We start from the raw sequence: 18,003 nt of genomic DNA on the forward strand, positions 1-18,003 counted from the left end.
ATTAGAAGATTTCAAGACGAGAAAATGTTATTTGGATTAGACTACGTCAAGTTAAGTCCGATTAAAAGAATAATATGTTAATATAGTTGGTGAGAGCTTGTAATATTAATTAAGCAAAATTCTTTTAATCTTTTAATTCCCACCACATACCATTTTTATTTGATATGAAACCAATAGTGTAGTACAATTCGAATTTTACTTTTTGAAACCAAATCTAAGTTGGCTACGTGCCCCATTTTCAATGGGATGGATGATTGTACCAAGAAACCAATAGTAGAATATACTACTAACTCTACAATTTGAAGTCAATCTTTACCCAAGATTCTTATATTAAACAGTTTTCAATTCTAGTTGCATACGAATTCAATTTAGAATTTCAACCATAAATATTGCATGAATTCTCATTATTTCACCATAAAAAATAAAGAGAGCCATGATAGAGAAAGAGGAGAGGAAAAATATATTAAAAAGCAAGAGGATAATTTTTATGTGCAAGATTTTATATTGTTCAACTTTTCAAAATCAAAATAAGATACTTTTTTGCATGGGATTTTATTTTGGTATACTTTTATATTCAGTTTTTTATGCATGAATTGTTGGGGGACCTTTTGGGTTGACCTAACAAAGTGTGAACTCTATTAAGCTCTTTCTAACGAAATGTGAAAGCCTTTGGAAATTCAAAATGACTAATAGTGGGTGTGTCGTTTGGTCACCGATACACTCCATAAGAGAAATATGGTATGAATTATTGTTGTAAATTGTTTATAGAAATTATACGTATTTTATTGTGTATTTTTAAATACTCACATTTTGAATAATTTTATAGGTTAGATCGGATTATCCGGAACTGTGGCGGTATGATGATGCGGGTTGTCAAGTGGATCGAAGGAAAAATAAACGTTAAATTTCATATCTTTCAATTTGTTAGTAAGTTTTATTCGTTCAAATATATGATACATAATTAGTTAGGTGATTGTGTGTGTGTATGTTTTTTTTTTTTTTTTTTTTTTGTTTTTTTTTTTTTTTTTTTTTTTTTTTTTTTTTTTTTTTTAAGATACAATTCTCATGTTTTGTTTAAATTTATGGATATTTCAATTATTTTATTTTAAATAAATTTATTTTTATCATTTTGCCTTTAATACGAAGAAAAGCAAATATTTGGTAACCCTACGGGATTTATGAAAATTTGAGTGTTTCAACTAGCTTGAATTTTTTTTTTCTAGAAATTTTTAAAATTTTATGTTGTTAGAATTTTTTTATTTTTTAGAAACCATTTAAAATTTTATATTTCTAGAATTGACAAATATTTTAATTTTTTATTATTTTAATTGTTTAGATTTGACAGAAAAAATTTGAATATTATTATTTCATATTTTGTTCATTAAATTATAATTTTATTGTTTAGAATTTTAGAGTTTTATTCTAAGAAAATTTTAAGAAAAAGCTTATTATCAATGTTTTTGAGAATATAAATTAAAAATACTTAAAACATCAAAAATTCGTTTTGAATTTTATATAAACTTAACCTTATTTTCGAAAATATATTTTCAAAAATATCAGATTAAATAAATTTTGAATGTTCTTTAAAACTGATTCTTTTTCAAAATAGCAAACAAAATGTTCCCTCACTTATTTGTAGTATTCTAAAAGATGTAATGCGTGGCGATGCGTTGATATCAAGCTAAGGGAAATGCGAGATTAGGCAAGGCAAATGCGTAAAAAAATATTTTTTTATTTTAATGTTATTTTAAATTTTTAATCAATAAAAAATTATTATTTAATAATTATAAATTTTTTAATAATTATAAGTTTTAACTTAAAAGAATTGTAAACAAAAAAGAAGAAGAAATTTACTCGTCTAGACACGCATTGGCGCATAGCCTCGCCTCGCGCTATTTAGAACACTGCATATTTGTCATTTTTAAGTTAGAAGCCCAATAAAGAAAGAGAAACAAGCAATTACACACTAGAATGAGAAAGGAAATTACTTAATTTTCACCTTAAAAGCTGAAAGGAAAAAGAGAAAAAAGGGCACTTAAATACACACAGTGATAAGCAGAGATGGGGACGGGGTACAAAATTATGTAAATCTGTTTGATGTAAATTCACGTTTCCATTTGTGGGTTTGCACTTGAAAGAAAACCTCCTTTCCTAATTGATTCTCTTCTCTCCAATTCACCATATTACACTAACACAACTTCAAAGATCCCTCCACTCGTTCTCTCTCAACCCTCCAATATTAGTACTCTCTTTCTCTCTCTTTGAGTTCGATTTTTGTTCCAGATTTGCCCCCAGAGAAAGATTTAGTAAAGATTCCATTTTTAGGGTTTTTCAGTGTCAAAATCATTTGGAAAGCCCCAATTTCACTTCGGATCAGAGCTCAATATTCTCCTCTTTATTAGTTTCTTTGTGGATTTTCAACAAATTCTCGCTCTCAATCTATCAAAAAGAGCTGATTTTGACATTTCCATAGGGAATTTCGCTGCAAAATTGCAATGCTTGTGCTGAAGATTGTGGAATGAGTGGTATGTCTACTGTGATTATCTTTTCCGTGCTTTTTGACAGTGTAATTTATTTTGGGTATTTTGCATTCGTGAATTACAAGAGGGTTCCTCTGCTGCTTCGCAGAGGATCACGAGCGTCACAGTTTTCTCGTTTTTATATCTTTAAGAACAGTTTCTGTAATGCATGAGTAGGAATTTGGTTTACAATTTAAATGCACACAGTTTGTTTATTCGGGTGAAAAAATAGTAGTAGGTTTTTTGGATGGTTTGGGAGGATCAGTTTGCATAAAATGCACAGGGCACTTGTGCTGTAATTTCCCTAGTTTTTATGACATTTTCTTAGACTGGCATCTTATATTAAAATTTCAATGTTGTGGAAAGTGTTGTTTGGTTGGAACTGGATGGAATTTTATGGGTAAGACACCTCACGATAGCGGACAATGTGATGGAGATACGGGATTTGCATGTAGCTGAGAGGCGTGCTTAGAATGTATTAAATTGTATATGCATGTTTGGTGGAGACGTCTTGATGGACAACTTGAGTTTCATAATCCACTTATTTAATTGATGGTTAAAGATACAGGTTCGGGTGACAAAGGAAACAGATTGAAATGATTACACTTTCTTCTGTATTTTCCTTTTCATCTTGGCATTTCTCTTGTAACAGCTATTTTGCTTCAATTTCTTTCTCTGCAAATCAAAAATGGAAGATTTACATCTTTGCTCAACCTTCATTTGGAGTATTGAGATAGTGAATGTGGAAGGGTTGGATGACCAAGTTTCATTTCGGAACTTTGTCATTTGAAGGGATATTTGAAAGTTATGTGTTGAGTCACGAGTATCATCAATGTAGGAAATCACCTTCTAAATATTGATAAATCAAATAGTTTGGATACAAGAAAACAATCTACCACTTATAGTATATTATAAGCCCCATTAAGATATTGATTAATTATATAGAGCATAAATGTCTCAAATTAAACCAATATCATGGTAGGAGGGCTTGTGTTTCTACCTTATTTGATTGGCTGGAAAGGCTTAACCATAAGCAAAGTGTGAAATATAATTAATTCAACACAACCGACTACACACGTAGAGAAATTTATAAAGTAATCATGATGTCCTGTTTATCAATTGAGCTAGGTTAATATCAACTACTATCAAACTATACCGGTGCTATGAGCTTTGAATGCTACCATATAATAAAATTTCATTATAGCTCAGAATATCTCATGGTATGGAAAGATTTATGTTACCAATATCTATTGAAAACAAGGCAAATTTTCAGTGACAAATCAAGCAAAGAAAAAGAAATAAAGATACGGTACTTGGTCAAAAGATATAAATAAAAAATTAGAAAAAGATTGATGAAATAAATGAAAATAAGAAAGGAAATAGAAAAGGTGTACAAAAAGAGCACGTCACATATTTGTCACTTTTTAACCTTGGAAGCCAGGAAAACAGTGCCTAAACCCAAAATGAGAAGAGAAGGTGTACACAATCACGTAAACTATGGGAAGAGGTGTACACAGTTACGTAATGTTTGTTTTAATTTCACCTTTCAATTTGTTGTTTTGTACATGAAAGAAGACTCCTTTTCCATTAAATGATCCTCTCCTCACCATTACACCACATTATATTCACAGAGCTTCAGAGATCCCCTCTCTCATTCTGTCACTTCAGTCTCCAAATTTAGTGTTCTCTCTCTCTCCCTCCCTCTCTCTCTCTCTCCCCCAATTCTGTTAAAATCATTCTAGTTTCAAATTTACCCCATAAAGATTTAGTAAAGATTACATATTTTGGGTTTTTCATTCTCAAAATCCATATGAAAGCCCCAACTCTACTTCAGATTAGAGCTCAATATTCTCCCTCTTTATTATATACTTTGTGGGTTTTCAACAAATATTTAATTCATTAAAAAGTAGCTGATTTTGGTTTTTCTGCAGGAAATCTGCTGCAAAATTGCAATGCTCTTGCTGAAGACTGTGGATTGAGTGGTATATCTACCATAGTTTTTGGTTGCATCCTTTTCTGACTGAAAATTTATTTTGGTTTTGAATGCCCGAATTACGGCATTATGGTTTTCATTTTTTATAACTATAAGAATAGTTATTGTAATGCGTCCCTGGAAATTTAGGCTTTGTTTGATACTCACTCTTCCAAAAATACTTTCTCTCATCTATCAATGGGAAAATCTCCATGTGTGGCGTGATAAGGAATCCTAGAAAAGACCGATTGAGACTCCAAACCTGTTGCGACTACCTCTCTTCTATTTTAAAAGTAAAGGCCCACGAGAGAGAGGCAAGTGTTTTTTTTCTTTTTCTTCTTTTCAACCACACATTATTCATTAAATAATATTATACGTAAATAAAAAAATTTTCCTTATTTTTCAACCACACATTTTCCATTAATCTGCTATTCTAAAATGCATTTTTTCATAAAAATAGGGCTCAAACACCCTCTTAGTTACAATTTAAAATACAGATTATTTATTGAGGTGAAACAAGAGTAGTAGCTCATTTTATTTGATTTTATTATTATTATTATTATTATTATTTTTTTGCACGGATTTGGAGGATCAAAAATGTAATTAAACTTGAACTGCTATTGACAGGAGAAATGTTTGGGCCTCGCAGTTCAGATTCTCAGCTGAACAATAGTGGGACAGTTTTTGTACCAACGCGGTTTGTTTGGCCGTATGGAGGAAGGAGGGTGCTGCTGAGCGGCTCTTTCACCAGGTGACCAACTTGTTAATATGATTAATTTGAGGGAAACTCTCACCGATAGTTGAAACATTACCACTTGTCGCACTTGTGTCCCTATTCCTTCTATGTTGCATTTTTAGGTCCCCAAAATGACTTTTTGGTGCACGCAAGGACCAATGGACGGTTCCTGTCATATAGTCCCTTAAATGCGTGGCACACAACCCATTCTTTCAATGGTATTTCTATATACCATAACCTAAGCTCCCCATTCTTTCAAGTGATTATTTGATGGGAATTTAAACGATTTGTGTCTGTTTGTCGTTGCGTACACCAAAAAAGACAATTTGGGGACCTAAATGCAACCAAAAAATGAAAGGGAACCAACATGCTACAAGTTATAATGTTTGGGGACTGGATGAGAATTTCCCTAAATTTGAGTAGAATTTACTTTTTGATTTCACCACTTTGCATATAGTTCATTTACCGAAGAATATGATTCTGGGTTTGCCATGTTTTGGGAATGTGCAGGTGGCTAGATCACATTCCCATGTCACCAATGGAGGGTTCCCCAACTATTTTTCAGGTTATCTACAACTTGACTCCGGGATATCACCAGGTAATTCAATTGACTGCAATTTAGTCTTCCTTGTTTTAAGATATTCTATGCTATCTGCTAATTTTCAATCTTTGAAATGATCTATACTGCAGAAGAGGATCGTCTTAATGACTGTGCCCAAATTTTAGATTATATAATAAAAAACAGATCATGTTAGGCTGTACAGCCTAAGAAGCTAAATGTAAATTAATCGCAAAAGTATAATCAATGAAAATGAGGTTGTTTTGTTTTGGTGGGTTGGTCAAAGGAGGTGAGTAGCACCATGGGTATAATGGGAATGACCATCCTGAAAGCACCAATTCATACTAAAATTGGAACTTGAGCCCTTTATATATTGGAGTGGAAATGTAATGTAAAGTATTTGTATATGTAATATGAGATAATTAATACCGAAGCAAATGATTTAGATCTTCACACATATTCACACATAATTATGGGTTTTCTAACAAGGTTGATAAAAATGATCAACATAACAATATATGTATAATTTGGACTAGAATATGAATTACATTTTTCCGTTCAAATAAGTCTGCGTTTGCTATCTGAATCTGGGAAGCATCTGCACCCAAAAGAGGCAGGGCTTCTATTAAGTTAGAACTTCTCGAACTCTTGACACATTCATGATACGTGTCAAATCACATTAATTGTGAAAAAAAGAGCATCATTTTTTAATTATTTGGAATTTCTAGACGTGATCTTTTGCTGTCAGGTCAGAACTTGTTGAAGTCTTGACATGTTCTAGGCGTGTCAAAACACACTAATTGCGAGAAAGAGTATTATTTTTTAAGTATTTGGAATTTTTCACATGCCAACACATGATCTTTTTTGGTCTGAATAATTTTGACATGTTGATAAAACAATCATTTAACTATGAGTTTTTTTTATTTTTAATTTTGTCAACATGATTAGATTTAAATTCTTTCTATTGAAGTTTGTAGCTTCTTAGATCCAGTTAATCACTGAGGTTAATGAACGACCCGTGCATTAAATGTTAACTCTTAGTATTTGATATTTATAGCTTTTCTTAAAATGATTATTATTCATCGTTTTCTGTGTTGCCATTTGGCCCCTGTTTGAGCCCCATTATATAAAAATAAATTTTTTTCAAATTCATTTTTAAGCACTTATTCTTCCATTAAAATAATTCTGCTCGTAAATTCAAAATTTGTCTACTTTTTAACTACGTATTCTTCAAAAAAATCACTATTACAAAACTTATTTTTCACAAATAATGGAGCTGAAACAGAGCTTTAATCAATCTTTATGCTTATATAAACTTGAGCTCTTCTATTAAGTATCTTTTGAGTTTTAATGTTAAAAATTGTAGAAAATACTGGCTAGTACTCTTATTTAAGCTCATACAAATATTTTGAGCATGTTTATGGTGGCTTATTAGCTTGCTTATAAGCATGAAGTGAGAAAAAGTATGTGAGGGGGAACCTTTCTCTCTCATGCTTCTTAGTGTGAAAATAGGCCACCACAAACATGCTCTCTGGTGTGTACTTTCTCATATCAAGGCTTTCCTTCAATTTTCTCTGAGGGGTGTGTTAGCTAGACCCTTTTCTTTTTTCGGGATTGGAGAGGAATACCCTATTCGCAAGGGAATTTTGTTTTCTTGCATCTTTGTGGGCCAAGTCTTCTAATTTTTCTTCCTTTTCATTTCATTGCCTTGCTACTACTGATATTCAACGTGATTAGATAGCTTTTCATAACAGCAGTGGATTATATTATTTTTGTTTGAGATGGAGGATATATTCTCTTCTAGACCTTGAGCTTGAAGCTTTCTAGCTTAAATAACTTGCATTTTCTCATCAAAGTTGATGTTTATTCTTGTTTTCCTTTTGCTTCATTCATATGCAGTTCAAGTTTTTTGTTGACGGTGAGTGGAGGCATGATGAGCACCAACCCTTTGTAACCGGAAATTATGGAGTGGTGAACACCATCTTCTTAGCCAGGGAACCTGAAATAATTCCTGCATTTTTCAATCCAGAGAATCCTGGTAGATCTAACATGGAAGTGGATAATGATCTCTTTCTTCCGGTTAGATACTTTTTAAGATATATGCTACAAATGATGTTCTGTAACTAGCTGTTTTTAATGTTGTTACCTCTATGTACAATTGTATAATTCATGCCATTTTCATTTGGTTGCTTTTTAGAGTGCTTTCTTTCTGCCCTTCTTTCTTTTTTGTGGTTCTCATCCTCTCTTGAGAGTATCTGGTGTTCACTTGTAATTGGAAAGTACTAAAGCTCTCTAGAAATGTTATTAGCAGTAAAATTTCTTGAAGAGTGCCTTATTATTATCTGCAAGAGCATCCTAATCCTTGCTATGTTACTCTGGTTAGGGACATTATTATGGTTTATTGTACAGAAAGGGTGACATGGTCATATGATACCTTGCAGGAAGCAATTCCAAGAATATCACAAGCTGATGTGGACCTATCTCGTAACCGTATATCTGTTTTCTTGTCCACTCATACCGCATATGAGTTACTTCCTGAGTCTGGCAAGGTGGGCTTGATATGGCTGTTTTTGATGCTTCATAACAATATTTGGCTTGATATCGACAAAGTATCTAACTTTTTAACTTTTATGATATTGCTTCTTCTGACAGGTAATTGCTTTGGATATAAACTTACCAGTGAAACAAGCATTCGATATTCTTTATGAACAGGTAAATCTGCATGCTTAAATGTGGTGTTGCATGATTTATAGGCTAATTCTTTATTTGGAAGTTCTGCCTTATCTGTAGGTCAAGTCTGGTATATAAAATTTTGTTCAAGAGGTTAAAAATTTTCTGTGTTTCTGTTGTAAGACTACATGCATGCTTTTGTTCCATGCAGTCATGCAGGTTGCAGTGTAATATCAGTGGATGCCTGTGTTTCATGTATTAGTTATCTCTTTTTGATGTTAGTGTAATTGTCCTCGCAGTTAACGTTCTACACAATCACTTCTAATTTATAGTCTGGATTTTATCTCATTTTATCAAAGCTGTCTCCAGGGAATCTCTGTTGCTCCTCTATGGGACTTCCGCAAGGGTCAGTTCGTTGGAGTTCTTAGTGCATTAGACTTCATCTTGATACTTAGAGAGGTATTATTTTCTCTTATTGGCATTGCAATGCAGAGGATGGGTTTACTTTATTGGCAAGGATGTCAATTTAGCTGAACATTTATTAAGGCAGTTTTATGTAGATAATTTTTTGGATTCCCACTTGTCTTGTAAAAGTCTACCTTGAGCAGCCTTATATTTGGTTCGATTATTGGATAGTTCTCAATTTAATCCTTTTAAGCCTATAATTTGAATTTACTACAGAAGATAAATTTCGATTTATCCATACTAAAAAAATTTCTCTGTCATGGATTGCTGAAGAACGATTATCCATATGATTCACTTTCAAATCATAGTCTTGATATTTTTGGGTATTATATTTAAATTCAAATGAGTTCAATACTGTTTTAATAACGTGATTGATTCAAGATTGTGTAAGATATAAAATTTGACATTGTTGCCAGTTTTTTCTGACATGTACCACTTATGTGAAATAACTGTTTACAATATACAGTTGTGAAATAATAATCCTGTGGTTGTATGGAATGAAAACTGGAGGAAAGTCGAAGTGTATGTAGAGGAAGTCCATTGCCTTGATTCCTTGCTTTACTCGCCCCTTCTGACCCTCCTTCCATTTCTCCATTTCCTGAACAAACGCTGCCTCTTATCTATCAGCTATTGTTAATGTTCTCTAAATACCAACGGACATTAAATGGGGCTTAGTATGTCCAACATCTATTTTTACCTCAATTAGCCCACTTCATCTCTATCATAGTTTCATTTATTCTAAACAATTAAAAGGCAAGTTCTAGAGATGCAATACCATTCAATTCTTGAGGCAATGCATAAGTGTAGCAATTTTTGTGAATGGGAAAAAATTAGAATGGATTTTTCTTACTCCTCATTTTTTATTCTTTGTGGAGAATCTGAAAGGGGAATTGTCAATATGACTTGCAATCAGTGATGTGCATGGTTCAGTTTTGTCTTCTCTACTATTTTACATATGATCCTCATTTCCTTTTTTCTGGGGGAACTTGTGCATTTTTTACTGAGCATTGTATATTAAATTGAGTAACTTTAAGCATTCATTCTGTTTCTGAACTCCAGCTTGGGAATCATGGATCCAACTTGACAGAAGAAGAACTTGAGACGCATACTATATCAGCCTGGAAACAGGGAAAATTATATCTCAACAGACAGATTGACGGAAATCTGAGTTCATATTCAAGGCAGCTTGTCCACGTACGCTAATTTTATAATGATTGTCTAGATGTTGCTGAAACAGTTAGTTTGGTCTATTATTTCACTTTATTTTATAGTTCTGATTCTTTTCTATGTTAGAATGTCAGTTTCACTATTTTTATGGGAGTTTCATTGAAAGATTTTCTCCCAAAGATAGAGGAAATATAGAAGTAGAAGCATATATGTCAAAAAATTTCAATGTCACGCCTAGCAAATAAACTTCAAGCTTGGTAGGAACTTCCTGCTGTTTGTTGGGGAAAACATGTTTTCCAAAGATAATAACCAAGTATAATAATGACTTAAAGGCGGCCTTTCACTGAACGAACAGTGGTGACAGTTTCAGCATCTGAAGGGAGACGGGGAAACCTTTTTCATGACGAGATTAAAAGCTCCTCTATTGGCAGGCCTGATACTCTATTCCAAGAAATATAATAGGCACTCCATGGCCCCGTAAAGTCTGAGGACTAAGCAACATTTGAACTTAACAATTGCTTTCAGCCTCTGACCCTTTCACTGAGTAGATTGGTTAACAAAATTTTGGACCTTGATAAAATGAAAATGTCTTCCAACTGAGCAAGGTGGAGGTTTTACTGTGGTTGGGAGTCTTGTGACTAAAATTAGAGTTATTAAAAAATTCGAAGGAGAAGCCGACATAATTAAGGTAAGTTCATTGTTGGTGACTACACTCTTCCTGTTGAGTCATCTTTAGATAATTACTGCCTTCCAAGTTTGAAACCACAGAGATTTGTTTGTACATCTTATTCTGGAGCTGATTTTTCCACATTTATTGTTACTATGAGATGGCGAACTATCTTATGCAACCCATGGAGCCTTTCGTGTAATAGAAGACAATCTATGAAGTAGATAGGGCAGAATAGTGTCATCTTATTGTTCAATCTGTCTGACAATGTTCTAAACAGTGAATTCATACTTGTTTTCGACCTGGCTAAAACATCTGTGTAGGATTTTCCTACGCCTTGAGAATGGCATGTTCATTAGGCACAAAACTGGAGACATTTTATTACTTTTGTTTTCCACTTGGTTATAGTGTCCTCTTCTTCTAATTTTATTTATTTATTTATTTATTTATTATTATTATTTTTAATGTTACTTTTTGTGCCTTAAAGAGAATGAATGAGATGAAAATAAAGTTAAAAACTATTTTTTTTCTTTGAGATGTGGACCTGGCAACATTGTGTTCTGATATTATATTTATTTTGATATGTACTTTTAAAATTTGTAGGCTGGGCCTCAAGATTCTCTGAAAGACGTTGCTTTGAAACTTCTGCAAAATAAAGTTTCGGCGGTTCCCATTATTCACTCTTCATCACAAGATGGTTCGCATCCTCAGCTACTTCACCTAGCTTCCTTATCTGGGATTCTAAAATGTAAGCTATTTGTAGTATGTGGATTAAAGTGCATTCATTTGGCTCTGTAACTAATATACATGCCAAATCTCCAGGTGTATGTCGTCATTTTAGACATTCTTCTAGCTCCTTGCCCATTCTTCAACAACCGATTTGTTCTATTCCTTTGGGTACTTGGGTTCCAAAAATTGGGGAACCAAGTGGAAAGCCAATTGCAATGCTGAGACCCAATGCCTCTCTAAGTTCTGCTCTTTCTCTGTTAGTTCAAGGTTAATGTTCCTCTTGACTTACCATCATATACTTTTGTTTGATTGAGAGTAAATTATTGGGATTTATGGGCAGGGGAGCTGCATTTTTTCTAATTAATAAGAAGGGCCAAATTTTTCTTATTTTCAATGAAGGCGCACAAATGACATTCTGTATTTATGACTTGCACATTCTTTCTTATTGATAGATGTCAAAGAAGTCGCCCCATTTTTTTTTTCCTGGTCTGTAGCATCACTGAATATGCAGTGTTTAAATCAATATGGAGGGGCATGCCCCTCTTTTAATATATCTGTGAAGCATATTTCTCATAGTTGAAATGGAGTACAAAAAAATTATATTAAGATACGCAAGCAAGAACAAGGCATGACCAGTTAAAACCAAATCCTGACCCCAGTTCTTATGGCTTTGCATGATCCTTATTTCTTACATTGCCTTGCTTTTTATATTGATGAGATGAAGATGTTGGCCAATTATTCTTTTGGAGATAAAGACCCTTTTCTTTTTTTATTCCTCTCTTACCATGTGAGGAAGAGTGGCAGGGTTCCCATTTGTGTTCTTGCTCCCTTGCATGCTGTCCCATTACTAACATTAAGCCCTTGTATGAGCCACATTATTTTCTTTAGAATGCATTTTTGAATAGTGTATTGATGGAAAATGTGTGATTAAAAAATAAAGAAAAGTTTTGGATTTGTGTGTAATATTATTTTATTGAAAAATGTGTGGTTGAAATGATGTCAAATCACTGTTTAATAATGTATTTTTTTGAAAATATGTGGCTCAAACATGGCCTAAGATGATAGAGAATCCACTGCCAGACCTTCACAAAAAAGTAAACATGATGTGCATTCTACAGCTTCCCCACACAATACATTGTTTCTGCTGCTGTAGCAGATATCTTATTTATGAACCATATAATAAGGGTGTGTTTGAGCCCCCTTTTTTTGAAACAATATGCAATTTTTTTATTATTATTATTATTTTTAAGAACGTGTAGTTAACAAGTAATAAAAGTTTTGGGTTTACATGTAAAATTGTTTTATTGAAAAATGTGTGGTTAAAAACGAGTTTGGAGAAAAATTAGAGTCAAACAGAAAAAAGTGCAAACCTAGGAATTTCATTTTAAACCAGGTTTTTTTAGTTTGATCTGGTGTGATCTCAAGCGTTTCTTTCTGAGAATTTCCCATCAAGCAATGGCAGCCATAACACTTTGATCCTCATTCCTCAACATTATTAGGAATCACACTTTGTGGTACTCCATCAGCTTGTGCAGGAATCTCACTTGTAAGCCCTTCTTCCTTGAGGCCAATATCAGCTGTTATTCATTATAATGGACTGCACTTTGGCTTTTTTATTTTTTTTTGCCTCATTGTTATAATTGAAATCTACACCCTAAGAGGCACCTAATGATGCCAATTTCAAACATAGAAAGGTCGAGTTCCATTTTCCATTGTTAAGGCCCATACCTTCTCTCTAACATTGAGTATCATTTCCAAATCAATGAACCATCCCACACTTCTGCTGTTTTCCCGAGTTTTTCAGTTTATTAGTCAATTTTAGTTTTGTCTATTATTTATTCTCTCCCATTAGTGATATTTCTCTTCTATTGCATTTTTTTAATTCTCTTAAGTTGCAATCCGATGTGTTAATTTGATCTGCTTTTATAGAATCTTCCGAATGAACGATATGGATAAATCTGATTGATCATTTTTGATTTATAAACTTCCTCCCTTTCACGTTGATCTTTTCTGCCTAATTTTGTTCGAAATTTCTTAGGAATTTGTTGCCTTCTATTTTACAGTCATTGTTATCTTACATAAATCTTTCATTTGGTCACTGCCCTCTCTTTTCTCAGAGCACCAAAATTCACCGGCCTCCCGCCAACACCAGTCTCCTTACCCAAAGCATAAATATCATCCACCACCAATAGAGTCAATTCCAAATTACTACCACCTTTTGACCATGCCTGCCAACCAATGGTGACTACCATCCCTCCTACCTTACTGTCCAACCATCATGACCGCCAGTACTACTGGAAAAAGCCCCCCGATTAACCCCACAATCACCATTCATATGGCCCCCGCTATTATCATCACCGCCAATACCTCCACAACACACAAACCAACTTCGATATCTAAGAAACAGCTAGCGATTATTGTCGAAGTGAAGGATCACCATTTTGACCCAGCCACCATGCCAAAATCAACTCCTAAGCCATATTTTCTCTCTATCACTGACCACAGATGATTTTCTAAGCTAACTCCCAGCATGCTGCCTTCCTGTGGTCCTATTGATGAAAGCTGAAAAAAGAGGTTATGTAAATATAGTGGCTTTGGCTGGGGATTTGGAAAGGAGTTAGTGATGTTAACTTGATCAAGCTTCTAGAAGTTGCTGCTGTTGCTGAAGGTCTGGTAAGAAGAGCTGGAGAAAATGACAACACCCAGGGATTGGCTGTGGTGCTGGATATGCTGGTATGGCAGTGGAAACAGCCGGGACAGAGGATGATGAGGGCTCTCAGGATCAGGAGCCTGTGAGGTGGCATAGTACGCTTACTTTTCATTGTGGAAGTCTATGAAGTGGGTGGTGATGACTGTAGTTTTCTGGCTTTGGGTTGAATGTTGGGAAGGTGGTTCTAGCAGTGGGTTGTCTTGGCGTGCAGGTGGTGGCTTTGGGAAGGAAGAGATGATAGTGGCTGTGAGAGTTTGAGATGTAGATAGATAGATGTGGGTTGTCTTGGTATGCAGGTGGTGGCTTTGGGAAGGAAGAGATGATAGTGGCTGTGAAAGTTTGAGAGAAAGAGAGAGCCTTCTTTTTTCTACTTTTATTTTAAAGAGTCAAGTACAATCTATAAAGTATAGGTTCATTTTGGACGGGTAGTTATTACTTCAGAACTTCCAGAAACAGAAAGTCATTAATTCAACATGAAACTGAAGGAGTACTTAATTTTCATGTTTTGTTAGAAAAAATAAGCATACGGAGCCCTTTGGTGTTCATCTTTCTCTGTTTTATTTTTTGTGTTTCCGCTTTAATTTTGCTTGCTATCATTTATTAAGTGCAATCATTTTTCTCCCATGAGATTTGCTTTCTTGGCAAAAACTTCTCTGACATTAGTTCTTATACCATTTATTGATACTCCTGATTTTTAATTTTTAACCTTTTGAATTCTTTGATCTCCTCACAACCTCTTTTTTTGTTCTGCAGCTGATGTTAGTTCCATACCTATAGTAGATGACAGTGATTCCTTGCTGGATATATACTGTAGAAGGTTGGTCTTTTCTGGCTGCCCACAGATATCCTATTGTTTGATCACTCTTTATTTGAGTTCGATTGTACCTTCATGAAAGATTAGTATATGATTTTTGTTTCATGGCAGTGATATCACTGCTTTGGCGAAAGACAGAGCATATGCACAGATTCCTCTCGATAACTTGAATGTTCATCAGGTACTTGCTATTAGAAGATTGTTCTGTTGTATGATATGCATTTAAGTTGCAAATCCTGGGTAGCTCTATGACTAGTGAATGAATGTATGAACTTGAGAATATTCCTTCAGATATCCAATTGTGATCTTTTATAAATGCTCCCCTCTCCTTTCTTCCAAAGAAAATGAGGCATTAGAAATAGTAAAATGGGACTAATCTGGAGTTAATTGTTCCAATGGTCATTGAACTTAGGTTCATGTCTTTGATTGATCACTGCAGTTTAAAATGTCGAGTTTTGGTCGCTGAACTTAAGTTCATGTCTTCGATTGTTAACTGAAGTTTAAAATTTCGAGTTTTGGTTACTGAATTTTGAAAAATATTGTACAATACTCACTGAATTTTGAAAAATATTGTACATTACTCACTGAACTTTGAAAAATACTGTACATTACGCACTGTAAACTCGATATTTTTCAAAGTTTAACAGTTATGCTAGTGAGTAACTTACGACATATGTCAAAATTTAGTGACCAAAACTCGACATTTTAAATTTCAGACCAATCAAAGACATGAACCTAAGTTCAGTGACCATTGGAACAATTAACTCGCTAATCTGACTATATATGAAAATTTCACATTCTCCCTGTAGATAAAATAGTATAATTGATGCGTAACTAAATGGAATTACAAGTTTTGAACTGAAATTACTAAGAAGGATGGTGGTAGCAAATCGATTGAACTCACGAGTGGGTCATTTGAGCTAGTAAGTATAAGCAAAATTGAAGAGGTAGAAACGTGTAAGAGATAGGGTAAGAGAAGGTGTAGGGTACCTTGCTCTTGGCTTATTTTTTTCCATTCCAAATTGGAGGGTTGAAGAAGGTAATGGACTTGATTGAACTCAAATAAGCTTTATCCTTTTCTTATCTTTCATGGCTATTCCACTCGATACTCTGGTTGAAGCTCTGCACAAACTACATGTGGTTCTCTTTAAGCCCTTTCTTTATGCTTGCTATATTCTCCTTATGAGATTTCTCTTTTTCCTATTTATATGTTTTGGGACACTCGTACTTTTAATCATTAACTCATTGTTAAATGACGTTGATTTTTGTTCTGTTATCTATATGCCCGCGCTAAAAAATTGAAATATATATATTCTTCTGCAGGCTTTACAACTTGGTCAAGATGCAAGTTCCCCATACGGCTTCTTTAATGGTCAGCGATGCCAAATGTGTTTAAGGTCTGATCCTTTGCAAAAAGTGATGGAGAGGCTGGCAACTCCTGGTAATTTATCATGTCTTGTCTTTTTTATGCTTACTGTTTTTCGTTCTCTGCTTTTGTGATAATTATTCGAGTATGAATTTGGTAGACAACTGGGTCACCGGGAATTTCACTCTAATTTATCTTTGTATATATTCTTTAAGCTAATTATATTGATCTCTCCCTTTAGTGTCCCATAATTCCATGGGACCTGTTCCAGTAGTGGAATTGAGATTTTTTTCCTTTCATTTTATATTTTTGAGTACGTTGGACTGGATAACACGGATTGTATTAAAGAAAAAAATGAAGTTAAAAACTTCCCGTGTTATCTAGTAATGTGTAGGAAAAATGCTTTTAATGCCTTGTACCAGCGAAGGTTCATGTTATTCCTGTTTCTGCAGAACCCAACTAACTGATATTGTGGTCCTGGTTGGGCCGGGAACATTGGTGTTGTTAAGGGTGCTTAAGTAAACTTGATTGACAAGCTTTCCCATTACGCTGTTTTAATTACCTTATGTCCCNACATTTTGAGAATTTCTGAGTCTATGATCCTGTTGTTTTGAGGAGGGGAAATTTGTCTGTAAATTAGGATGTTTTATTTTCATATTATAATTTACCATCTCGTGAATAGTTGCTCTCATTTTCGACTCTTCCTATCCAGACAAGACCTGGAGACCTGTTTGTAGCACCTTGTGATACTGTCGCCGTTGTTCATAGAAGTTGTTCGCAAATTGCTCTTGAATTTTATTTTTTGTTCGACAAAGCATCACCTACGATATATAGGGTAGGAAATTTTTGCTGACTAGTCAATTTTGGTTTGGCCGAGACCAAATTACCAAAATTTTACTTGGCTCCTATTTGACATGAATTAAAATCAGATTTTTAGTAGATTTTAATAAAAGTTAATGAAATAGGCGGTTGAAAAGTTGTGGGTTCTATGAAATATACTGTTAAAATTAATTATTGATTTTGACTTGGATAAAAATCTAGATTTTAATTTTTATCAAAAATGGGCTTAGAGCATCTACGAGAGTATTTTTAGAGAGCATCTTATACATTGTAGAGAGCGTCTTTAAATTTAGAGAGTTGGAATTTGTATGCATTTCAACAAGAATAATGCTATTTAGCTTCAACAAGGTTACAACTAGTCTATGTGATGTTAATGTGGCATTAAATGATAAATTCAATGAAATAAGTCATTTAGTCATTGTTTGAGCTCCATTTTAAAGAAATAATGTATTTTGAAATTGTAAACTGATAGAGAATGTGTGGTTAACAATTAAGGAAAAAGTTTGAGGTTTGCTTGTAATATTATTTTATTGGAGAATTTATGATTGAAAATGAGTTTTAAAAAAATGAATTTAAAAAAAAAAATTGGGGGTGGGGGTTAATTTCAACTTTCATTTAACTTATTAATTAACGTTGCATTACAAACCCATTAGGTTTAAATGGCATTATTCTTTCAAAGGTATATATTTTGGTTCTTTATTTTATTTTTATATTTATTGATTTCTGTTCATATTATAATTTAGCATAATTTTTTATATTTTGATGGTTAACTAATTAAATGTGAGTTGA

General features: G+C 33.7%; 1 protein-coding gene across 5 annotated transcripts; it reads left to right on the top strand.

The window, feature by feature from the left end:
- Positions 1–2,062: 2,062 nt before the first annotated feature.
- LOC111408066 (sucrose nonfermenting 4-like protein) lies at positions 2,063–16,523 on the top strand. 5 transcript variants are annotated; one of them, XR_002705277.1, is made up of 15 exons: positions 2,063–2,525; positions 4,451–4,501; positions 5,119–5,242; positions 5,738–5,825; positions 7,686–7,865; positions 8,228–8,335; positions 8,439–8,498; positions 8,826–8,915; positions 9,981–10,115; positions 11,359–11,503; positions 11,578–11,751; positions 12,984–13,030; positions 14,948–15,011; positions 15,120–15,189; positions 16,332–16,396. XR_002705277.1 is itself a non-coding variant. In XM_023037832.1 (14 exons), exons 1-14 carry the CDS (start codon positions 2,519–2,521, stop codon positions 16,506–16,508), a joined length of 1,473 nt encoding a protein of 490 aa, XP_022893600.1. In that variant the 5' UTR covers positions 2,063–2,518; the 3' UTR covers positions 16,509–16,523. The 5 variants fall into 5 exon arrangements, 4 of the variants coding, with proteins under 4 accessions (XP_022893600.1, XP_022893601.1, XP_022893602.1 ...); XM_023037832.1 differs by lacking the exon at positions 12,984–13,030 and having other exon boundaries at positions 16,332–16,523; XM_023037834.1 differs by lacking the exons at positions 2,063–2,525; positions 12,984–13,030 and adding an exon at positions 4,642–4,805 and having other exon boundaries at positions 16,332–16,523.
- Positions 16,524–18,003: the final 1,480 nt, after the last annotated feature.

Source organism: Olea europaea, chromosome 13, assembly GCF_002742605.1.
Source record: "Olea europaea var. sylvestris chromosome 13, O_europaea_v1, whole genome shotgun sequence".
Classification (NCBI taxonomy): domain Eukaryota; kingdom Viridiplantae; phylum Streptophyta; class Magnoliopsida; order Lamiales; family Oleaceae; genus Olea; species Olea europaea.

Bases quoted from the DNA above. Each gene is read 5' to 3' on its own strand.
- LOC111408066 (XM_023037832.1), top strand. The intron at 8,916-9,980 runs GTATTATTTTCT...TCTGAACTCCAG, and splicing joins TCATCTTGATACTTAGAGAG to CTTGGGAATCATGGATCCAA. The intron at 11,752-14,947 runs GTTAATGTTCCT...TTTGTTCTGCAG, and splicing joins TCTTTCTCTGTTAGTTCAAG to CTGATGTTAGTTCCATACCT.